Raw genomic sequence first — 17,915 nt, 5'->3', positions numbered from 1 at the left:
GTGCCGGCAATTGTTCTGTGAGCTCCACTCTCAGTCCCTGTAGTGGCCCCACTTCCCCTCTTGCAGTCCTCCTACCCAAAATGGAAACCTGCCCCAGAGGAGGGAGATGAGGACTGAGTTCCTCAGGCCCCACAATCCTTGTATTCAGAGATGCGCTGCTTTACTGATAGCAACTTGCTTCTGGTCTTCCCTGTGTCAGAAGTGCAAACACAGGAGAGTTCCCTTATGGATGGGAAAGGATTAGTGGAGTGGTGGTGGTTGTGGGCTAGCATGTTTTGTATATGGCAAAAGTGTCAAAAAGCTTAATGGTGGGCCTGCTTAATGCATCCTTAATTGTGTAAGGACAAGCTAGTGCATTGGTAAAGCAAGATATTTCTCAGTGGGTTGCTGCAATAGTCCAGGGTGGTGTGGTCATTGAAAATAACTTCATAGAACTGGCAGCCGAGGAGAAGGCAGACAAGAAGTGTTTCTGCTTTCTGTACTGCTTCTTCTGCCTTCCCTGATGGCATGTTGGCTGACAGAGGATGACTGGACCTATAGACCCCAGGGAGAGGTAGGAGCAGCAGCAGTGTTACTTTCTGCCTTCACCTGCAGTCACTTCTCATTTCTTGCTTTGCTGTGGGCTACTGCCATCAGGAGGATCCTTAGTAGTGGAAGCATCAGTGGTCCATGGATCCAGCATCTCCAGATCGATGACCTGCAGAGTTTCTTCAGGAAGAGGTGGGGTTGGGAGGGCATTGTATAAAATGTGTGATAGATTGTGATTTGTAAGCAGAGAGGCCACAAATTAACACCACAAGGTTCTCATTAAAGTTCTCAAGCACTTTAATGTACTGATATTTGTAGTGATGTGCTGTGTGTGGCCTACCACTCTCCTAGTGAGAATAGGGGATGGGATGGGTCAGCATCATGGACGCATTGTTGTATGTTTTTTTATATTTGATATATTTTATTTATTTTTTTTTTTATGAACAATGTAAACCACTTTGAGAGAAAATGGCGGTAGAATAATAGAGTAGAATCACGTGAGGTCCACTTGCAGTGGCCCTAAGTCAGAAAGGTCTCTCAGACACAATAGAAAGTGTCTCTTTGAAGTTAATTATATGTACAAAAGAGAAATTCTGGAAATGATCCTAAATATGTGTAGACTAAGACTTTTAACTCTGTTACATATTTGTAAATTTTTTGTCCTTGGTTTGATAATGTTTGTTTTTTCAGAAGAATAAAGCTAGTTTTTATGGTGTGCCAGTATCCAAAATGACAAAGCGTCCACCCAACAGAAGAGGGATCAGCTTTGAAGTAGGAGCCCAACTGGAAGCCCGAGACAGATTAAAGAAGTGGTATGTATGCATTCTTCTAATTTCATATTACTTTTACATATGTTTTAACAATATGCTAGTATACCAAAGGAAGTTAATGTTTCCATAGTTTCTTTTCCAAGTAGCATCCCACCACCATTCTAGTCAGACATTTAAATGAATGGATGCCTCAACTACTAGTTTCGGAACCTGATCTTCTTCACTACTTCATATGGCAGAGGCAAAAACATTGTACTAATAAAGTTGGATAAATTGAAGCAGAAGAACATAGAGGGTAATTTTCAAAGGTACTTCTGTGCATACGTCTGTGTAACGTGCGCCTGTTTACTGATTTTATTATGATCAATGTTAGATAATTTACACCCAGTATGTCTTATGGTCACACAGACCCAGGATTAGAACAAGCACAGGGAGACAAAGCTGGAATGGAAGACCCAGATCTTCTGCTTTTTGAATCGCTAGACCACAACTCTTCACTAAATGATTGTAAATGTCGTCGTAGGTGTATTTGTTAGTATAATGTAGGTTTCCTAGCATGTAGCCACATAGACTCAGGACCAATGGGTTATGCTCCCCTGCCAGCAGATGGAGACTGAGTCAGATTTCAAAGCTGACGTCTCCCTACATACACCCCTGCAGTGACCTTGGTCCTCCAGTATTCTCCATCTCCAGCATATGGTGGACATACTTCTCCCTATGGGATTGCTATACTTTTTGGAAGGAGAAATTCTACTTTCTAAATTGAAGGAAAATCTGAGCCCTGCTCTCCTGCCGTGATACTAAAGGTCCCTCCCTGAGTTGAGAATTCCTGAGGCAATTTCTGAGATCCCTCCAAGGTGTGCCTTTGTCCGGTAGCTGGTTCCCAGCCTGGACTTTGCCTTTCACCTGCTTAAGCAGCAGCAGGTGCAGGAAGCTGAGCGAGGTGGTGACGGCCAGAGACTGTCTCTGTACTCAGCCAGTAAGCACTGAGCCCAGATAAATAACAAAAAAAAAAAAAAGAGAGATTTACCTCCCAATTCAGAGATATTTGGAGGGCTTTTGGTAAGACCTCCTCTGGTTTCCTTGCTCGGCACGCCGTACCATCATTGTTCCTAGTCCCATTGTTGTCAGGGGAAGTGGGCTTCTGAGCAGGTTGAGTGCTTCCTGATGGGCTAGGCTCCGCTTTAGGCTTGGTTGGCACACTGCGTGGGTAGGCACCGCCATCTTGCACGTGTCTTTGTGTGTGCATTATTGTCCTCCATTGAACGTCGGTACTCAGTGTCTGCTCTGCATACATGCCGCGCATATAACGTCGCACACATACATACACCCATAACTTCTAAGTACAGAACCAAGAACAGTTGGGCGCACGGGCTCAACTGTTGCCCGTGCCCCGCCTAAGTGCTCGAAATTACGCTTAAATTTTAAGCACGAGCCGATAGAATACACAGTTACTGCCACCAATGGTGTCGGTAGCCAAGAAACATAAGCATCTTTCTCTCTGTGCTGCTTTTCATATTAGGTCTTTATAGTCTGACCTGGATTCCAACTTATGTCAGCACTGTGAGAGAGCCCAAGGAGAGATGTCCTTTCTGGACATTGCTAAGCCCTGCTCTTCCCATTCACAGGATGGGTTAGCCACAGCCTTAACTGGAAGTACCCCAGATCTGAGTACTGCTTTGACTGGGTTATCCATGGGAGGTGGAAATTTAGTGGCTCCTACTCCAGTACCTTCTAGGCTAGGCATGGACCCGGCTGCCTTCTCTTGGGTGGAATTTTTCCAGGGTCTACAAGCCTTCGTACAGATGCAGTCTACTACCTTGCTTGCCCCTGTTAAGGCGGAACCTCGGCTGGTAAGCCCTCCCTCTCCCAGTCCTATCGGCAGATCTCGAGGCATACCTCGCCTTACCAAGGGCATCCCTGGTAGGGACCCAGATGACTCAGACAAGGAGGACGATCCAGACCCCTTGGAAGAAGCGGAAATTCCCCCTGGATTGGAACTGAATCAAACCATGTTGCAGTTTTTTCATAGAGACAAATTACCAGCCTTGGTTTCCCAGACCCTGAAGATGCTGGGAGTCCCTGAGTCCGATTCTATGTTGGAACCAAAGAAGAATCCCATTTTGATCTCCCTATGGAAAGCCTCTTGCTACTTTCCAGTACTAGAAGCCATCCCGGAGTTGATTGACCAATGGGATGCCCTGGAACAAGTTTTAAAGGGGGATGAGCATTAGAAGCTCTATACCAACTGGATCCAGCAGTGAGAGAGCACTTGCACTTCCCTAAAGTGGATGTGCTGGTCTGTGCCTTCTCTAAGTGAACAACTATCCCAGTGGAAGGAGGAGCAGCCTTAAAGAATGCGCACGATAGATGGATGGAGTCCATCCTTAAGCAAGCCTTTGACACAGTAGCAAAGACCATACAAATTGCTTCTTGTTGTGCCCTGGTAGCTCATTCGTGCCTACTCCTCTCTCAGGAGGTGGATGACTGGGGGGTGAATTTCAGAGTAGTTATGAACCCGCCGCCACCTTTTTAGCAGACATGGGCTCGGATCTAGTCCATATTTTGGCCAGAGGAGAGGCCTCAGTTGTGGCGGCCAGAAGACAGCTATGGCTGCAGATTTGGGCAACAAAGACAACCTCCAAGGACAATCTCACAAAGATGCACTTTAAAGGATCACTCATTTTCGGAAGCAAACTGGAAAAGCTGTCCAGTAAATGGGGCAAATCTCCAGTCCCCAGGTTACCAGAAGGTAAGAGGAAGCAGTTACAGCATCCCTCGCCTATGAAGGGCTGATCCAGGGGCTCCCAACTTTTTTGCCCGTAGGAAACTCTCTATATTTCAGAGGTCTTGGCCCTTTGGGAGGTCTCAGTCCTTTTTGTAGGTGACAGCCCAAGAGAAGGGCAGGCTTGGGTTCAGGTTCATCCTGAAACCCCCCCCCCCCTTCCCAATGAAATTTTGCCGACCCATCCTCAAAACCAGGAGATAGGGGGTCGACATTCCCTTTTCTACCAGCGGTGGGTTGAGATCACTTCAGACAAATGAGTACTGGAAGTCATAAGAGAATTTCACAGCACTCCTCAGGACATATTCATGATGTCTCCTTGCCACTCCCAGCACAAGAAACAGGCAATGGAGATTACTCTTTTAAAGCTCCTCATGATGAGGGCTATAATCTCAGTACCTGTGCCCCAGGAAAATATGGGGTGTTATTTCATTGTACCCAAGAAGGGAAGGTTCCTTTCTCCCCCATCCTGGACCTCCAGAGTGTCAACCTACATCTACGAGTGATTAATTTCCGCATGGAAACATTACACTCTGTGATAATGGCTGTACAGTCGGATAGTTTTAACCTCCCTGGACCTATCTGGGGCCTATGTAGATAATCTAATCCATCAAGAACATAAGAAATTGCCATGCTGGGTCAGACCAAGGGTCCATCAAGCCCAGCATCCTGTTTCCAACAGAAGCCAAAACCAGGCCACAAGAACCTGGCAAGTACCCAAACACTAAGAAGAACCCATGCTACTAATGTTTCCTACGCTTTGCGGTACTGGGTCACCATTATCGGTTCTGGTCACTGCCCTTTGGCCTGGTCACCGTCCCAGAACATTTTCCAAGTTTATCATGGTTGTAGCGGCAGCATTGAGAGAAGAGGGAATGCTGGTGCACCCATACTTGGATGACTGGTTGATCCAGTCCAAATCCGTGGAAGAGTCTCCGGGTGACCAACAGGGTGACCTCCTTGCTTCAGGAATTCGGTTGGGTAGTAAACCTGGACAAGAGCAGTCCTTGGAATATGTGGCAGTTCGGTTCAATACCAAATAGGGCAAGATCTTCCTTCAGACTACATGGATAAGGAAGTTGATATCCCAGGTGCATCAGTTGATGAGCTCGATATTCCTGATAGTATGGAGCTATCTCCAAGTTCTCAATTTGATGGCAGAAACCCTGGAAGTGGTGCTGTGGGCGAGGGCACACATGCGACTACTTCAGCGCCTGCAGTCTCAAGATGTGTGCTCTCTGCTCCAGTGGTGGCTGCAGGAAGCTCATCTGAGCAGGGGAGTGCCCCTGTCCTCACCAAACTGGCTGGTCCTCCTGACAGATGCGAGTCTCCGGAGCTGGGGAGCTGTCAGGAACTGTCGGCCCAGGGACATTGGACTGAAGAAGAGGCCCTTTGGAGCATCCAACCGCCTGGAAGCCCGGGCAGTCAGATTGGCGTGTCTACAATTCAGCCACAGACTCCAGGATAGAGTGGTTCGTGTGATGTCGGACAGTGCAACAATGTAGCCTACATCAACCTCCAGGAACCAAGAGACAGCAAGAGTCACAGGAGATAGACCTCCTTATGGAATGGGCAGAAATACATCTACAGATGATAGCCTCCCACATCGCAGGAAAAGACAATATCAGAGCAGACTTTCCAAGCAGGGGGAGTCTTGATCCAGGAGAATGGGTGTTATCGGCCAAAGCCTTCCAACTGATTGCTGGGAGCCTCCCATCCATTGGCCTGCTGGCTTCATCTCACAATGCTAAGGTTCCCCGATTTTTCAGTCACAGAAAAGATCTGTGGTCTCTGGGGATCGATGCTCTCATTCAGACCTGGCCAGAAGAGGAGTTGCCTTCCCTCCTTGGTTCCTACTGGGCAGGGTCATTTGTAGAATCGAGCAACACAGGGGATTAATCCTACTAGTAGCTCCAGATTGACCCAGGCGTATGTGGTATACGAAGACTCCTGGTGGAGACACCCCGCCCCCCCCCCGGTACCTCCCACTGCACAGCAGGCACTAGTCCTTCACGAGGATCCAACTTGATTCTGTCTTAATCTGGCTCTTGAGAGGAGCTCTCCTGATGAAGCAAGGAAATTTTGTGGCAGTAGTTGCCACCTTACTCTGCGCTCGGAAGTTCACTATCCCTAGCAAATGTGCGGGACTGGAGAGTATTTGAGGCCTGGTGCGAGGAATGTGGAGTCCCCCCTTGGGCAGTCAAAATCCCCCCCCCCTTATTCTGGACGTTTTTGCAGGATGGCCTGAATAAATTTTGGCCTTTAACACCTTGAAGGTACAGATAGTGGCTCTTTCCTGTTTCAGGGACGAGGTAAATGGAATCCCTCCTGTTGGCTCATCTGGACATGGCCCATTTTCTGAAAGGGGTGAAGTACCTTCGGCCACCCCTATGGTGGCTGGTTCCCTTTTGGAATCTTAATCTAATATTGGAATTTTTGACAGGGCCCTCCTTTCAGCCGCTGCAGTCTTTCCTTGCATTTAGTAACCTTAAAAATGGTGTTCCTGATGGCTATGTGCTCAACACTTTACATCTTTGAACTGCAGGCATTGTCATGGCCAGGAACCATTCCTCTGGATAACTCAGGAATATTACAGCTTCATACCGTTCCATTCTTATTGCCCAAGGTAGTTTCGCAGTTTCATTTGAATTGTTCCATTTCGTTGCCATCCTTGGATAAACACAAGGACGCGGAGGAAATCCACCTCCGTGATTTGAATGTCAGTAGACTTCTGGTGCGGTGTCTGGAATTTCAGAACCGGTCTGAAAGACGGACTGCCTGTTTGTCCTTCACAGGGAAAGGAAGCGGGGTGAACCAGCTTTGCGGGCTACCATAGCTTGCTGGATTAAGGAGGTGTTACAGGAGCCTGTGTGGAGGCAGGAAAGACATTACCTTCTTAGGTTAAAGCTCATTCTACTAGAGCTCAGGCGGTCTCATGGGCGGAAGTTAGACTGCTGTCTCCCATCGACATTTGCTGAGCAGCAACGTGCTCAGCACACCTTCTCCAGGTTCTATTGCCTGGATGTACAGGCCCGAGAGGATGCAGCCTTTGCAAGGGCGGTGTAAATCGGACTGTGGGCAGCCTCCCGCCCTGATTGGGATTAGCTTTTGTACATCCCATTGGTCCTGATTCCATCTAGCTACATGCTGGGAAATGGAGAAATTACTTACCTGATAATTTCGTTTTCCTTAGTGTAGACAGATGGTCTCAGCATCCCACCCTTGGCTGCCTAAGAACTGTGCCCAGAATTTGCCCATGGAGTGGATATCGAATCCAAGAGCTTATGGGTAAGCCTTCCTCCAGTCCCTAGATCAGGACACCTATATTCTTACGGTGGTTCACTATTTATGATTGGTTGAGTACAGTTACGGTTATCTGTTTTTTAATCACTTTTAATCGTTTTTTCACTAGTAGATCCACGGTGGCTTTTGAAGAGAATACTGGAGGGCTGAGGTCACTACAGGGGTGTATGTAGGGTGACATCAGCTTTGAAATCTGACTCCGTCTCCATCTGTTGGCAGGGGAGCATAACCCATTGGTCCTGAGTCCATCTGTCTACACTAAGGAAACCAAATTTTCAGGTAAGTAATTTCTCCAAATTAAACCTGCACATTTTTAAATGTTTTCAGTCCACATTGTAATAGCTTAGCTTTGCTTCTTGATTTTGCACTAGCGGGACAAATTACAGAAAGCAAAAGAAATCCTTGGTTAAACAAGTTTAACTTTCTTATCCTGTTAGACCAGTCATTACTTTCGGGATGTCCCTCCTCCATAGCTGATGGAACCAGAGGACAGCTTTTTCATGATGTCCCTCAGGGCTATAAAAGAGGTGTGGTCCTGGCCAGTACCTTGTCTCCAGCAACGGCAGACAGACAAAGAGGATGTAGCTCCGAGAATCTGGGTTCGGCCCCAACCTGGTTGAGTCCTTGTTGCTCCTGGGACAGCTACCCCTAGGGGTTACTTTTCCAAGTGGGAGCAGTTTCCAAGTTTCTTGGAGGTCCCTCCCAGTTCTCCATCAGGTTGTGAAACCTCCAGAAGACCCCTGCAGGGTCTGTAGTGTCCCCAGAGCACAATGGTAGTCACAGTACCTTTTGGGATCTGTGTTATCTCCAGAGCGTGGTTCCTGTATTTTCAGGAGCATGGCAGCATTCCTGGAAAAAAAAATAAAAACGGGAGGCTTGCAGGCACTCTTGCTTGTTCACGCGTGCTCTCCCTCCACCCCTGCTTTCCTCTCTCAGGTGAAGTTGCATCAGAAGTAGAAGCCAGATATGCTACCAGAATACAGTGGACTTTCTTGAGATGGTAAGTAGCGTCTGAGCCGATTTCTTTTATGGTAAAGATAGCCCTGTCTTCCCCCGCCCTAGTAATGGGAAGCTTTGGTAACTCCTGAATGCAATGACTAGTCTAGCAGGATGATAAGATTAAATTATGCTTATCTGATGATTTTCTTTTCTTGAATCCTGCTAGACCAGTCAAGATTCTACCCAGGAAGACAAGGGTGTGAAGGGTTGGGGAGACTAAGGGGAATTATGAGGTACCGTATTTTTCGCACTATAAGACGCACCTGACCATAGGACGCACCTAGGATTTAGAGGAGGAAATTAAGAAAAAAAAAATTCTGTCCCCATGATGGGCTCTGTACGGAGCTCCCCCCTGGTGGCCGTCCGTGGGATTTTTTTTTTGTTTTGTTTTTTTATAGTAAGGCAGAGAACATCCACACAGGTACTCACACTCACTGGTTTTCTGTCCCTCACATACATACATAGGCTCTTTCACATTCACTAGCTCTCTTCACTTATACACATACCCACAGACAATCACACACTCAGACTCTCCCTCATACACATCTCTCTCACACCAGTTATTTTAAACTTTCATGACTGCTCCAGAGTTCAATAATAAATAGTCAGGGCTATATTTCATTGATTAGGAGAGCAATTGCTCCTAATATTTCAACAGGTAGTCACTTAATCAGCACAGGCAGTAATTCTATTTGCTGGTCTGTGTCATGTGTCCTCCATCCTAGGCAGTATACCACCCCCATGACCCTCCAATACATCCAAACCACAACGAGTGAAGTTCTTACTTTGGACTGCAAGTGAGAGCCTCCGACGGCAGAGCCCGAGCTCCCTGCCGGTTCCGGGTGCATCTCACTGCAAGGTCGGCGTGGCGCAGGTCAGTCATCACCTGTTTAAACCGCGTGGGCTACGGAGTCCCCTCCAGTTCAAACAGATCCCTGCCGGTCTGCTGTTCCCGCGGTGCAGCTTGCTGCGAGGGTCGCCGCGGCGCAGGTCAGTCATCACCTGTTTGAACCGCGTGGGCTACGGAGGCCCCTCCAATTCAAACAGATCCCTGCCGGTCTGCTGTTCCCGCGGTGCAGCTTGCTGCGAGGGTCGCCGCGGCGCAGGTCAAATGCCAGCCGTCTGAACTGGAAGGGCCTCCGTAGCCCATGCAGGTCAAACAGGTGATGTCTGACCTGCGCCGCGGCGACCCTCGCAGCAAGCTGCACCGCGGGAACAGCAGACCGGCAGGGAGCTCAAGTTCCGCCGGCAGAATACACACGCCTACACCACCATGCTGATTGGGCGGAGTTGGGAGGAGGCGGGGGACGGCGCGTGAGAGGGAGAGCTGCTACATTCGCTCCATAAGACGCACCCACATTTTCTCCCCATTTTTGGGGGAAAAAAAGTGCGTCTTATGGAGCGAAAAATACGGTACTTCATTCTTCTACCTATTTCCTTTCCTCGTCTTAGCTGTTTTGGCTCACTCAGAATGGATCTCAGTACTCCATAGTATGTGTTTCAAGAAGAGGACATAAAGGAGATTTCTAGTGGTCACATTCTTTTGGCAGTAAGGTATTGGCCAGGACCACACCTCCTTTATAGCCATGAGTGAGGTCATGAAAAAGGTGTGGCCTCTGTCTGTTAGCTGTGGGGGCAAGAAATCCCAAACATAATGACTGGTCTAGCAGGATTCAAGAAAAGAAAAATATCAGGTAAGTATAATTTAACCATCTCTTGGTTGAAAAATATTTAGAAAACAGGTGCCAGCCAAAAAAAAAATATATATATATATTTTTACAAGTTCAAGAACATTTTTTCTCACTATTTTGCTCTTTATTTTTATCTCTTTTTCCCATCCATAAGCAGGCTGAATTAGTCATTAAATATGAATGACATCTTCTGTTGGCATTGAATGGACTCCTAGCTCAGGGGTCGGGAACCAATGGCTCGCGAACCAGATGTGGCTCTCTTGATGGCTGCATCTGGCTCGCAGACAAATCTTTAATAAAAAAGTAAAAATCTAACAAAACCCCCCACCCTCCTGACCCCCCCAAGACCTGCCAAAAGTCCCTGGTGGTCCAGCGGGGGTCCAGGAGCGGTCCGGGAGCGATCTCCTGGACTTGGGCTGTCGGCTGCCAATAGTCAAAATGGCGCCGACGGCCCTTTGCCCTCACTATGTCACAGGAGCTACCGCCGCCATTGGTCGACCCCAGTGACATAGTGAGGGCAAAGGGCCGTCGGCGCCATTTTCAGCCCAAGTCCAGGAGATCGCTCCCGGACCGCTCCTGGACCCCCGCTGGACCACCAGGGACTTTTGGCAGGTCTTGGGGGGGGGGGGGGGGGGTCAGGAGGGTGAGGGGTTGTAGTAAATTAATTTGGTAGGTCTTGTATGGCTCTCACAGAATTACATTTTAAAATATGTGGTGTTCATGGCTCTCTCAGCCAAAAAGGTTCCCGACCCCTGTCCTAGCTAGTTGAGCTCTTCTGAGCATGTGTGGGAGGTCCCGCATGGATGTTGCCTTGTGAATTTTCTAAGTCATTTTTTGTCTGAGCACAGCATGGATTTTTGAGATGATAGAGGGCTGTATGAAGCCCAAATGGAAGGACAGTGGACTGGAACAGACTATTGTGTATACTGAACACTCTCTCTTCCTTGGCACATGCTATCAGGGGAATCTGCGAGTACTACTCAGTAAGCTCCTGCGTGGTAAGGCATTCGGCAACTCTTAGTCATTCAGTTAACTTGCCTGTGTGTAGTAGGGACTAGCCATCAAACTTTAAACACTTTTTTTTCAGTTGTCTGAAGTTACTGCAGAATTAGCTCAGTTGCAAAAAAAAGTGCTGGTAAATTTGTGAAAACTGTTCCTTGGTTTTCTGAGAACCTCCCGTGAGTTGAAAAAACAGATTCATTGAGCAGAGAGAGTGGATTAAATCGTATATGTTGGCTTATAGGGATTTATGGAAGGACCACTCAAATACTTATAGGTTAGTAATTGCTGATGTAAAAAAATGTATTATGCAGATTGTTCATAAGAAACGGATTCCTGGACTTGGATGATTTTTAAGATGACCAAGTGTTGGCTTTCTGCCACCTGGGGTGTGGGATGGGGAGTTGTGCTGGGCCTTGAGGTAGACTCTGGAGCCTTGCGTTTGAGAAGATTGTGGGAATAGGTAGATAATTGAATGTGGACGGTAATGGGGAGGTTGGAGAAGATGTAGTTGGAGTAGTCCCCATGGCTGCTTTTTTTCAGTTTAGATGCCCTAGTGTCTGTGAGATTTCTTTGACAAAACCCATGTCCCCTACATCTAAACTGGACCCATGTCCATCTACTTTTCTTTGATGTGGTAATAAATCAATTGTGAAGTTAGTCTAGTCGATTGTTATTAGTTTCTTGATGAGATTTTCCATCAGCATTAAAGATGGCTGTAGTTTGGCCTGTGTTGAAAAAGTTGTCCATAGATCCATTAAAGCTAGAGAATTACCACCAACCAGTATCACAACTGCCATACATATTGAAATTTATTGAAAAGCAGCCGCTCAAAGGTTGAGGATGACTGACTGTTACATAAGGCTCAATCTGGTTTTAGGAAATATATTATGGAGACAGTGTTGACAGAGAATGTTCTGAGGACATATTTGCTAAAGGGGTTGATAAATTATTCGTTTTACTGGATCTAAGTGCTGTGTTCGAAACTGTTGATCATTCAGTTGGTTGAAGAATTTAGTTGCAAAAGGTGTGGAGGATTTTGCACTAACTTGATTCTCTTTTTATCCTCAGAAGTCTCCCAATATGTGGATTGAGGGCAGAAGGATTTAAAATTGTGGCCAGTGCCAGCAGGGTTACCTGTTCTCCCTGTTATTGTTTAGCATCTGTTTGGGACCAATTTAATGCTGCTATTGCTGTAACTGGTTTTTCTTAGCAGATCTTTAACAAAATCCAGTTTATATTCTCTTGGGTGACCAATGTGAGGAACAGCTAGATAAGTAAGGCGAATGCCTATAGGCTATTAAGGAATTAATGATTCAGGTTGAACTTGAATGCTCAGATTTTTTGGATTTGGGGGCTTTCTGGGGACTTTCCCAACCCCATGTGGCATAAGGCTAGTATTGTACTTAAGGATCATATGAGAAGTTTGGGGGTCGAGCTAGACTCTGGGCTGACTTTGAATGACCACATTGCTGGAGTAGTTAAGGTGGTCCTTTATTATCTGATATCTTATTTTGCACAAGTTTTATATACCATCATTGTGTCCCTCTTGATTACTGCAATTCTTTATTTTTGGGATTACAGGGCACAGTACCAACAAGCTGCAGCAGGTTCAAAATGCTACAGAAAGGTTGTTGTTAAACATTGTGTTCAGAGCCCATTTTTCTAGCATGTAGACAGACTCAGGACCAGTGGGTTATGCTCCCCTGCTACCAGATGGAGACGGCGCAAGCTGATGTCATAGTATATATACTCCTGCAGTGACATCAGCCTGCCAGTATTCTCCATCTCCAGCAGATGGTGGATGTGCATCTCCCTATGGGGGATTGCTTCAGATTTTGGAAGGAGAATTAAAAAAAAAAAAAAAAAAAGCCCTACATTCCTGCGGTGATACTAGATAGTCCCTCCCCCAGTTGAGAATTCCTGAGGTGACTTCCGTGGTCCCTCAGAGATGTGCTTGTTGTCTTGGTGTGGACTTATCTGATTGTACAACGTAAAGGCAGTGGGTGAAGGAGGCCGAGTGTGGCAGTGACGGCACATGCCCTCTGCAGCTGAAGACCATCTCTGTACTCAGCTGGTAAAGTCTGAGCTCAGGTAAAAGTTGTTGTTTTTTGGTTTGTTTTTTTTAAAGAGAGAGAAAAGAAAATAAATAATAAAGGCAGAGACAGTGAAGAGGGGTTTTGCAGTACTGCTTCCAGTCTCGGTGCACTGTTATGACATTCGTTCTCACTCCCGTTGGGATTAAGGCAACCAAGCAGCCTGGCTGGTTGAGCAGCCCGGGTGGGCTAGGGCCCTCAGTTAAGCTTTGTCCTGCACGCTATGGTAGGCTGCAATGGCATTTTCACATGCTTTTGTGTGTTCGACTGCCCTCTGCAGGAACGTCAGTGTGCGCAGTGTGTCCAGCTCTGTGCACACTTTGTGTGCTCAGTTTTGGGCGTGAATTTTGTGTGCACATTTTTTAAGTAATTGGTGATGTACCCAGATTATGGCGCACAGTTTGTGCGCATGTTTTTTTGCGGTGCTTGCTCTTGGAGCCCTTAATTTTTGTGCCCATAAATTTTGTGTGCTTGAAATTTTTAAGCACGAGCTGGCTGGACGCACATTCTTCAGCTGTGCACTGATGGCATCGGTGAGCAAGAAACCTATGCGCCTTTCTCTCTGTCCTGCCTGTCATATTCGGGCATCTCCGACTGGAGTGTTCTCTAACATGTCAGCACTGCTTAGAGGCTCAGGGAGAATTGTCTTCCTCTGATTTTACTAAGTCTGGATCTTCCCAGTCCAGTGATGGTCTGGCTAAGGATTTGTCTGGAGGTATGCCGAACCTTGGAACTTCCTTGACTGGTTCCTCCGCAGGAGATGGCAGCTCAGTGGGTCCATTCCAGTGCCTTCTGGATTTGGCCTGAATCCTACTGCCCTTTCTTGGATAGAGTTTTTGGGGTTTTTTTCCCCCCCAAGGCTTGCAATCCTTTCTTCAGGTGCAGTCCTCAGCTGGTAGCCCCCTTCTTCCAGTCCTATGTTTAAGCGCCGAAGCACGCCTCTGTTCACTGCGGGTATTCCCGACAGGAACCTGGATGGTACTGATCATGAGGCAGAGCCAGGACTGGAACAGTTTCAGAACATGTTGCGGTTTTTTCATAGAGATGAACTGCTGGCCTGATTTCCCAGACCTTGAAGATACTGGGTGTTACTGATGCAGATTCCATGTCTGAGCCAAAGAAGAATCCCATTTTGGTTTCTTTGTGTAAAGCCTCTTGATTTCTCCCTGTTATGAACACCATTCAGGAACTGATTGATTTTAATGGGGCGCTCCAGAGGCAAATTTCAAAGGGGGTTGGACATTGGAAGGACTGTATTCCCCAAGAGAGCATTGGCGTTTTCCAAAAGTGGATGCGCTGGTCTGTGCCATCTCTAAGCGGACGACTATCCCCGGGAAGGGAGGAGCGGCCTTGAAGGATGTGCATGATACGATGGAGGCCATCCTTAAGCAAGCCTTTGAAGCAGTGGCGATGACTTTAGATAGCTTCCAATTGCACCTTAGTGGCTCGATCTTGTCTGCTTCTCTCTTAGGAGGTTGATGATTCCAGAACAGTTATGGAACCTGCTGCTGCTTTTTTATTTTATTTTAGCGGATGCGGGCTGCAATTTGGTTTGGCTAGAGGAGTGGCTTTGGTGATAGTGTAATCACAAATTAAGAGAGTATGGACTCCCTACTCATCCCATCACAACATACATATATAGGGAACCCTATAAGTTCTTTCTTTTAAAGTTCCTTTAGGTTTTATAATTGTTTATGTAAAGCACTTTAATAACTTGTGGTGAAATAATAAAATGAAAAAGATGGGTTGGTTTTAATGGGTGGGGAGTGTGTGTGGATGAGTGAATGTAGTGGGGTATATGGTTTTAGATGTCAATATATTGCTGCTAAATAAGTTTGGTCATTGATGTATATTAGGTTGCACATGTCTTTGTATTAGTGTATGGCTATTATAAACATTAATGGATGTAATTAATAAAATGATGATTTGTATGTATTGTATTAATAGTTGTTAATTAGGAATAGTGATGATAACAAAATTGTTATAAGAGTACAGTAATATATGAATGTTAAAAGAGAGAACTTATAGGGTTCCCTATATATGTATGTTCGGTGATAGTGGCCAGGTGTCAACTATGGCTGCGAAATTGGTCAGCTGACGTGACCTCCACAGCTAATATTACAAAAATACCTTTTAAAGGCTCGCTCTTGTTTAGGAGCGAGTTGGAGATGTTGGTCAGTAAGTGGGGCGAATCTCCGGTTTCTTGATTGCCCGAGGATATGAAGCAGTTACAGCGCTTCTCTAGTATGAGAGAGTCGTCTCAGGGGTTCCAAGTGTTTTCGTCCCTACAGAGGGTCAACCTTTTAGAAGACTCATCCTTTCAGCAGGTCTCGGTCCTTTTGTCCAAGACAGCCCAAGAGAGGAGTGGGCTCGGGTAGCACATCCTCCCGAGCTTCCCAGTGAACGTTTGCTAACCCACCTTTTTGGGAATGAGATAGGGGGACGCCTCTCTCTTTTATCAGAGGTGGCTAGAGATCACATCGGATCAGTGGGTTCTAGAGGTGATACGAGATGGATATGCGCTGGAATTTTATAGTATTTCTCGGAATATGTTCATGGTGTCTCCTTGCCACTCTCCGCAGAAGAAATAGTGGATTCTACACTTCTAAGGCTGCTCTGGCTGAGGGATGTGGTTCCAGTGCCTACGTCTCAAGAAAGTATGGGGTGATATTCCATTTATTTTGTTGTGCCCGAGAAGGAGGGCTCCTTTCATCCCATCCTGGATCTCAAGGGAGTCAACCATTTGCAGGTGACTCATTTTTGCATGGACACCTTGTGCTCAGTGATAATGGCCGTGCAGTCTGGGGAATTTCTGACGTTTCTGGATCTGTCCGAGGCCTACCTTCATATTCCCATTTGCTTGGAGCACCATCATTTTCTGCATTTTGTGGTGGTAGGGCGCCATTATCAGTTTCAGGTGCTGCCTTTTGGTCTAGCCACCTCTCCTAGAACTTTTTCCAAGGTTATGGTGGTAGTAGCAGCAGAGTTGAGTTGAGAAGAGATGGAATCCTAGTTCACCCATATTTGGACAACTGGCTGATTTGAGTCAAGTCTCTGGAAGAGAGCCGCCTGGTGACCCGCAAAGTGATCTCCTTGTTGCAGGAGTTTGTTTGGGTGGTGAACCTGGCCAAGAGCAGTCTTCAGCCATCTCAGTTGTTGGAGTATCTGAGTGTTCAGTTCGACACGAGGCAGGCCATAGTTTTCCTGCCAGAGGTTAGCATTCAGAAATTGTCACAGGTGCATGTTTTGGTGAAATCTATACACCTGACAATGTGGTCCTATCTACAGGTGCTCGGTTTAATGGCAGAAACCCTGGAAGTGGTGCCATGGGCGAGGGCGCATGTGTGTTCTCTTCAGTGCTCCCTGCTGCCTCGTTGGAACCCGCAGTCTTGGAACTATTCGGTTTGGCTTGCCGATGGAAATCTGCTCTCACTTCCAGATGTGGTTGCAGGAGGATCATCTGAGAGAAGGTGTTTCCTTGACCACACCGAATGGGTCGATACTCACGACAGATACAAGTCTCCAGGGTTGGGGAGCTCACTGCCAAGAGCTAACAGCACAAGGATGCTGGAATACCTGACTCCCTCTGGAGTATCAATTGCCTGGAAGCCCGGGTGATCCGGTTGGCATGCTTACAGTTCAGCCACAGGCTGCAGGGTCAAGCAATTCTCATGATATCTGACAACGAAACGACAGTGGCTTACACCAATCAGCAGGGAGGAACCAAAGAGCCAGCAAGTGTTGCAGGAAATGGACCAATTTATGGAGTAGGCAGAAGGACATCTCCCGATTAACTCGGCCTCTCACATTGCAGGAAAAGACAATATAAGAGCAGACTTCCTCAGCAGGGAGAGTCTGGACCCAGGAGAATGGGGGTTGTCAGACGAGGAGTTTCAGCTGATAGTAGATCGCTGGGGCCTTCCATTCTTAAACCTGCTGGAGGAGTCACGTTATGTGGTGATCTGGGCTAGACGTGTCTAACCCGGCTCCAGGTGTCAGCCCCTGAATCTTCATTCTAAACGGGCATCCGACCTCTTTCAGCGCCTAAAAACTTTTCAGTGAGTACTGCTTATGAATATCGACCGTTGCATGAGTAAATCGCCAGCTATTATGCCTGCCAAAGTGGCTAAAGAGAAAAAAAAAACGAAAGCTACTGAAGACAAAATGGCCGCCGGTACAGAAAAGAATGTATCTGGCCTGGCAGACGAAGCGGCGATCATGGCATTAACAACGGTGGTTACTGCAGCACTTTCGAATAAACTTGACAAAATTATCAGAGCAACTCAACAATCTGCAGTCTGCATTTATAGATCTGCCTCTTCGAACTGATGCCTTGGAACTTCAAATGTCAGCGACAGAGGACGAGGCCTTGTCTGCGGAACGTAAGCTACACAAACTGGAGCATCTAATCCAAAGCCACGAGGAGAAGCTAGACGAGCTGGAAAATCACTCGTGCCGAAATAACCTACGATTTATAGGACTGCCGGAATCTAACCCCGACTACGACCTGGCTGACCAACTTACTTAGTGTCTCCCTGAAGCTTTAGGCATTCCGGAACACCTTGGATCCCTTAATCGAAAGGGCCCATCGTTTAGGGATTTGCTTCGTGCAAAATCAGAGGGCTCGGATTGTTATTGCTCGCATACTTAACTTTGCGGACCACCAACGCATATGGCAGGCTTCACGCAAGATTCAATCGCTGAAACACAAAAATGAGCCAGTAAGAATTTTTCAAGATTTCTC

General features: G+C 46.8%; 1 protein-coding gene across 4 annotated transcripts in view; it reads left to right on the top strand.

The window, feature by feature from the left end:
* PHF20 (PHD finger protein 20) overlaps positions 1 to 17,915 on the top strand; it is a 280,282-nt gene that overhangs the window by 13,887 nt on the left and 248,480 nt on the right. For 3 of the 4 annotated variants that reach the window (XM_029611171.1, XM_029611170.1, XM_029611168.1), the window contains exon 2: positions 1,219 to 1,340. In XM_029611171.1, coding sequence (XP_029467031.1) covers positions 1,258 to 1,340 — 83 coding nt within the window. In that variant the 5' untranslated portion in view covers positions 1,219 to 1,257. The remainder of the gene's footprint in view (positions 1 to 1,218; positions 1,341 to 17,915) is intronic. The other variant, XM_029611169.1, reaches the window with a different exon arrangement.

This window comes from Rhinatrema bivittatum, chromosome 8 (assembly GCF_901001135.1).
Source record: "Rhinatrema bivittatum chromosome 8, aRhiBiv1.1, whole genome shotgun sequence".
NCBI lineage: Eukaryota > Metazoa > Chordata > Amphibia > Gymnophiona > Rhinatrematidae > Rhinatrema > Rhinatrema bivittatum.
This window is presented reverse-complemented; position numbering and strand designations above follow the sequence as displayed.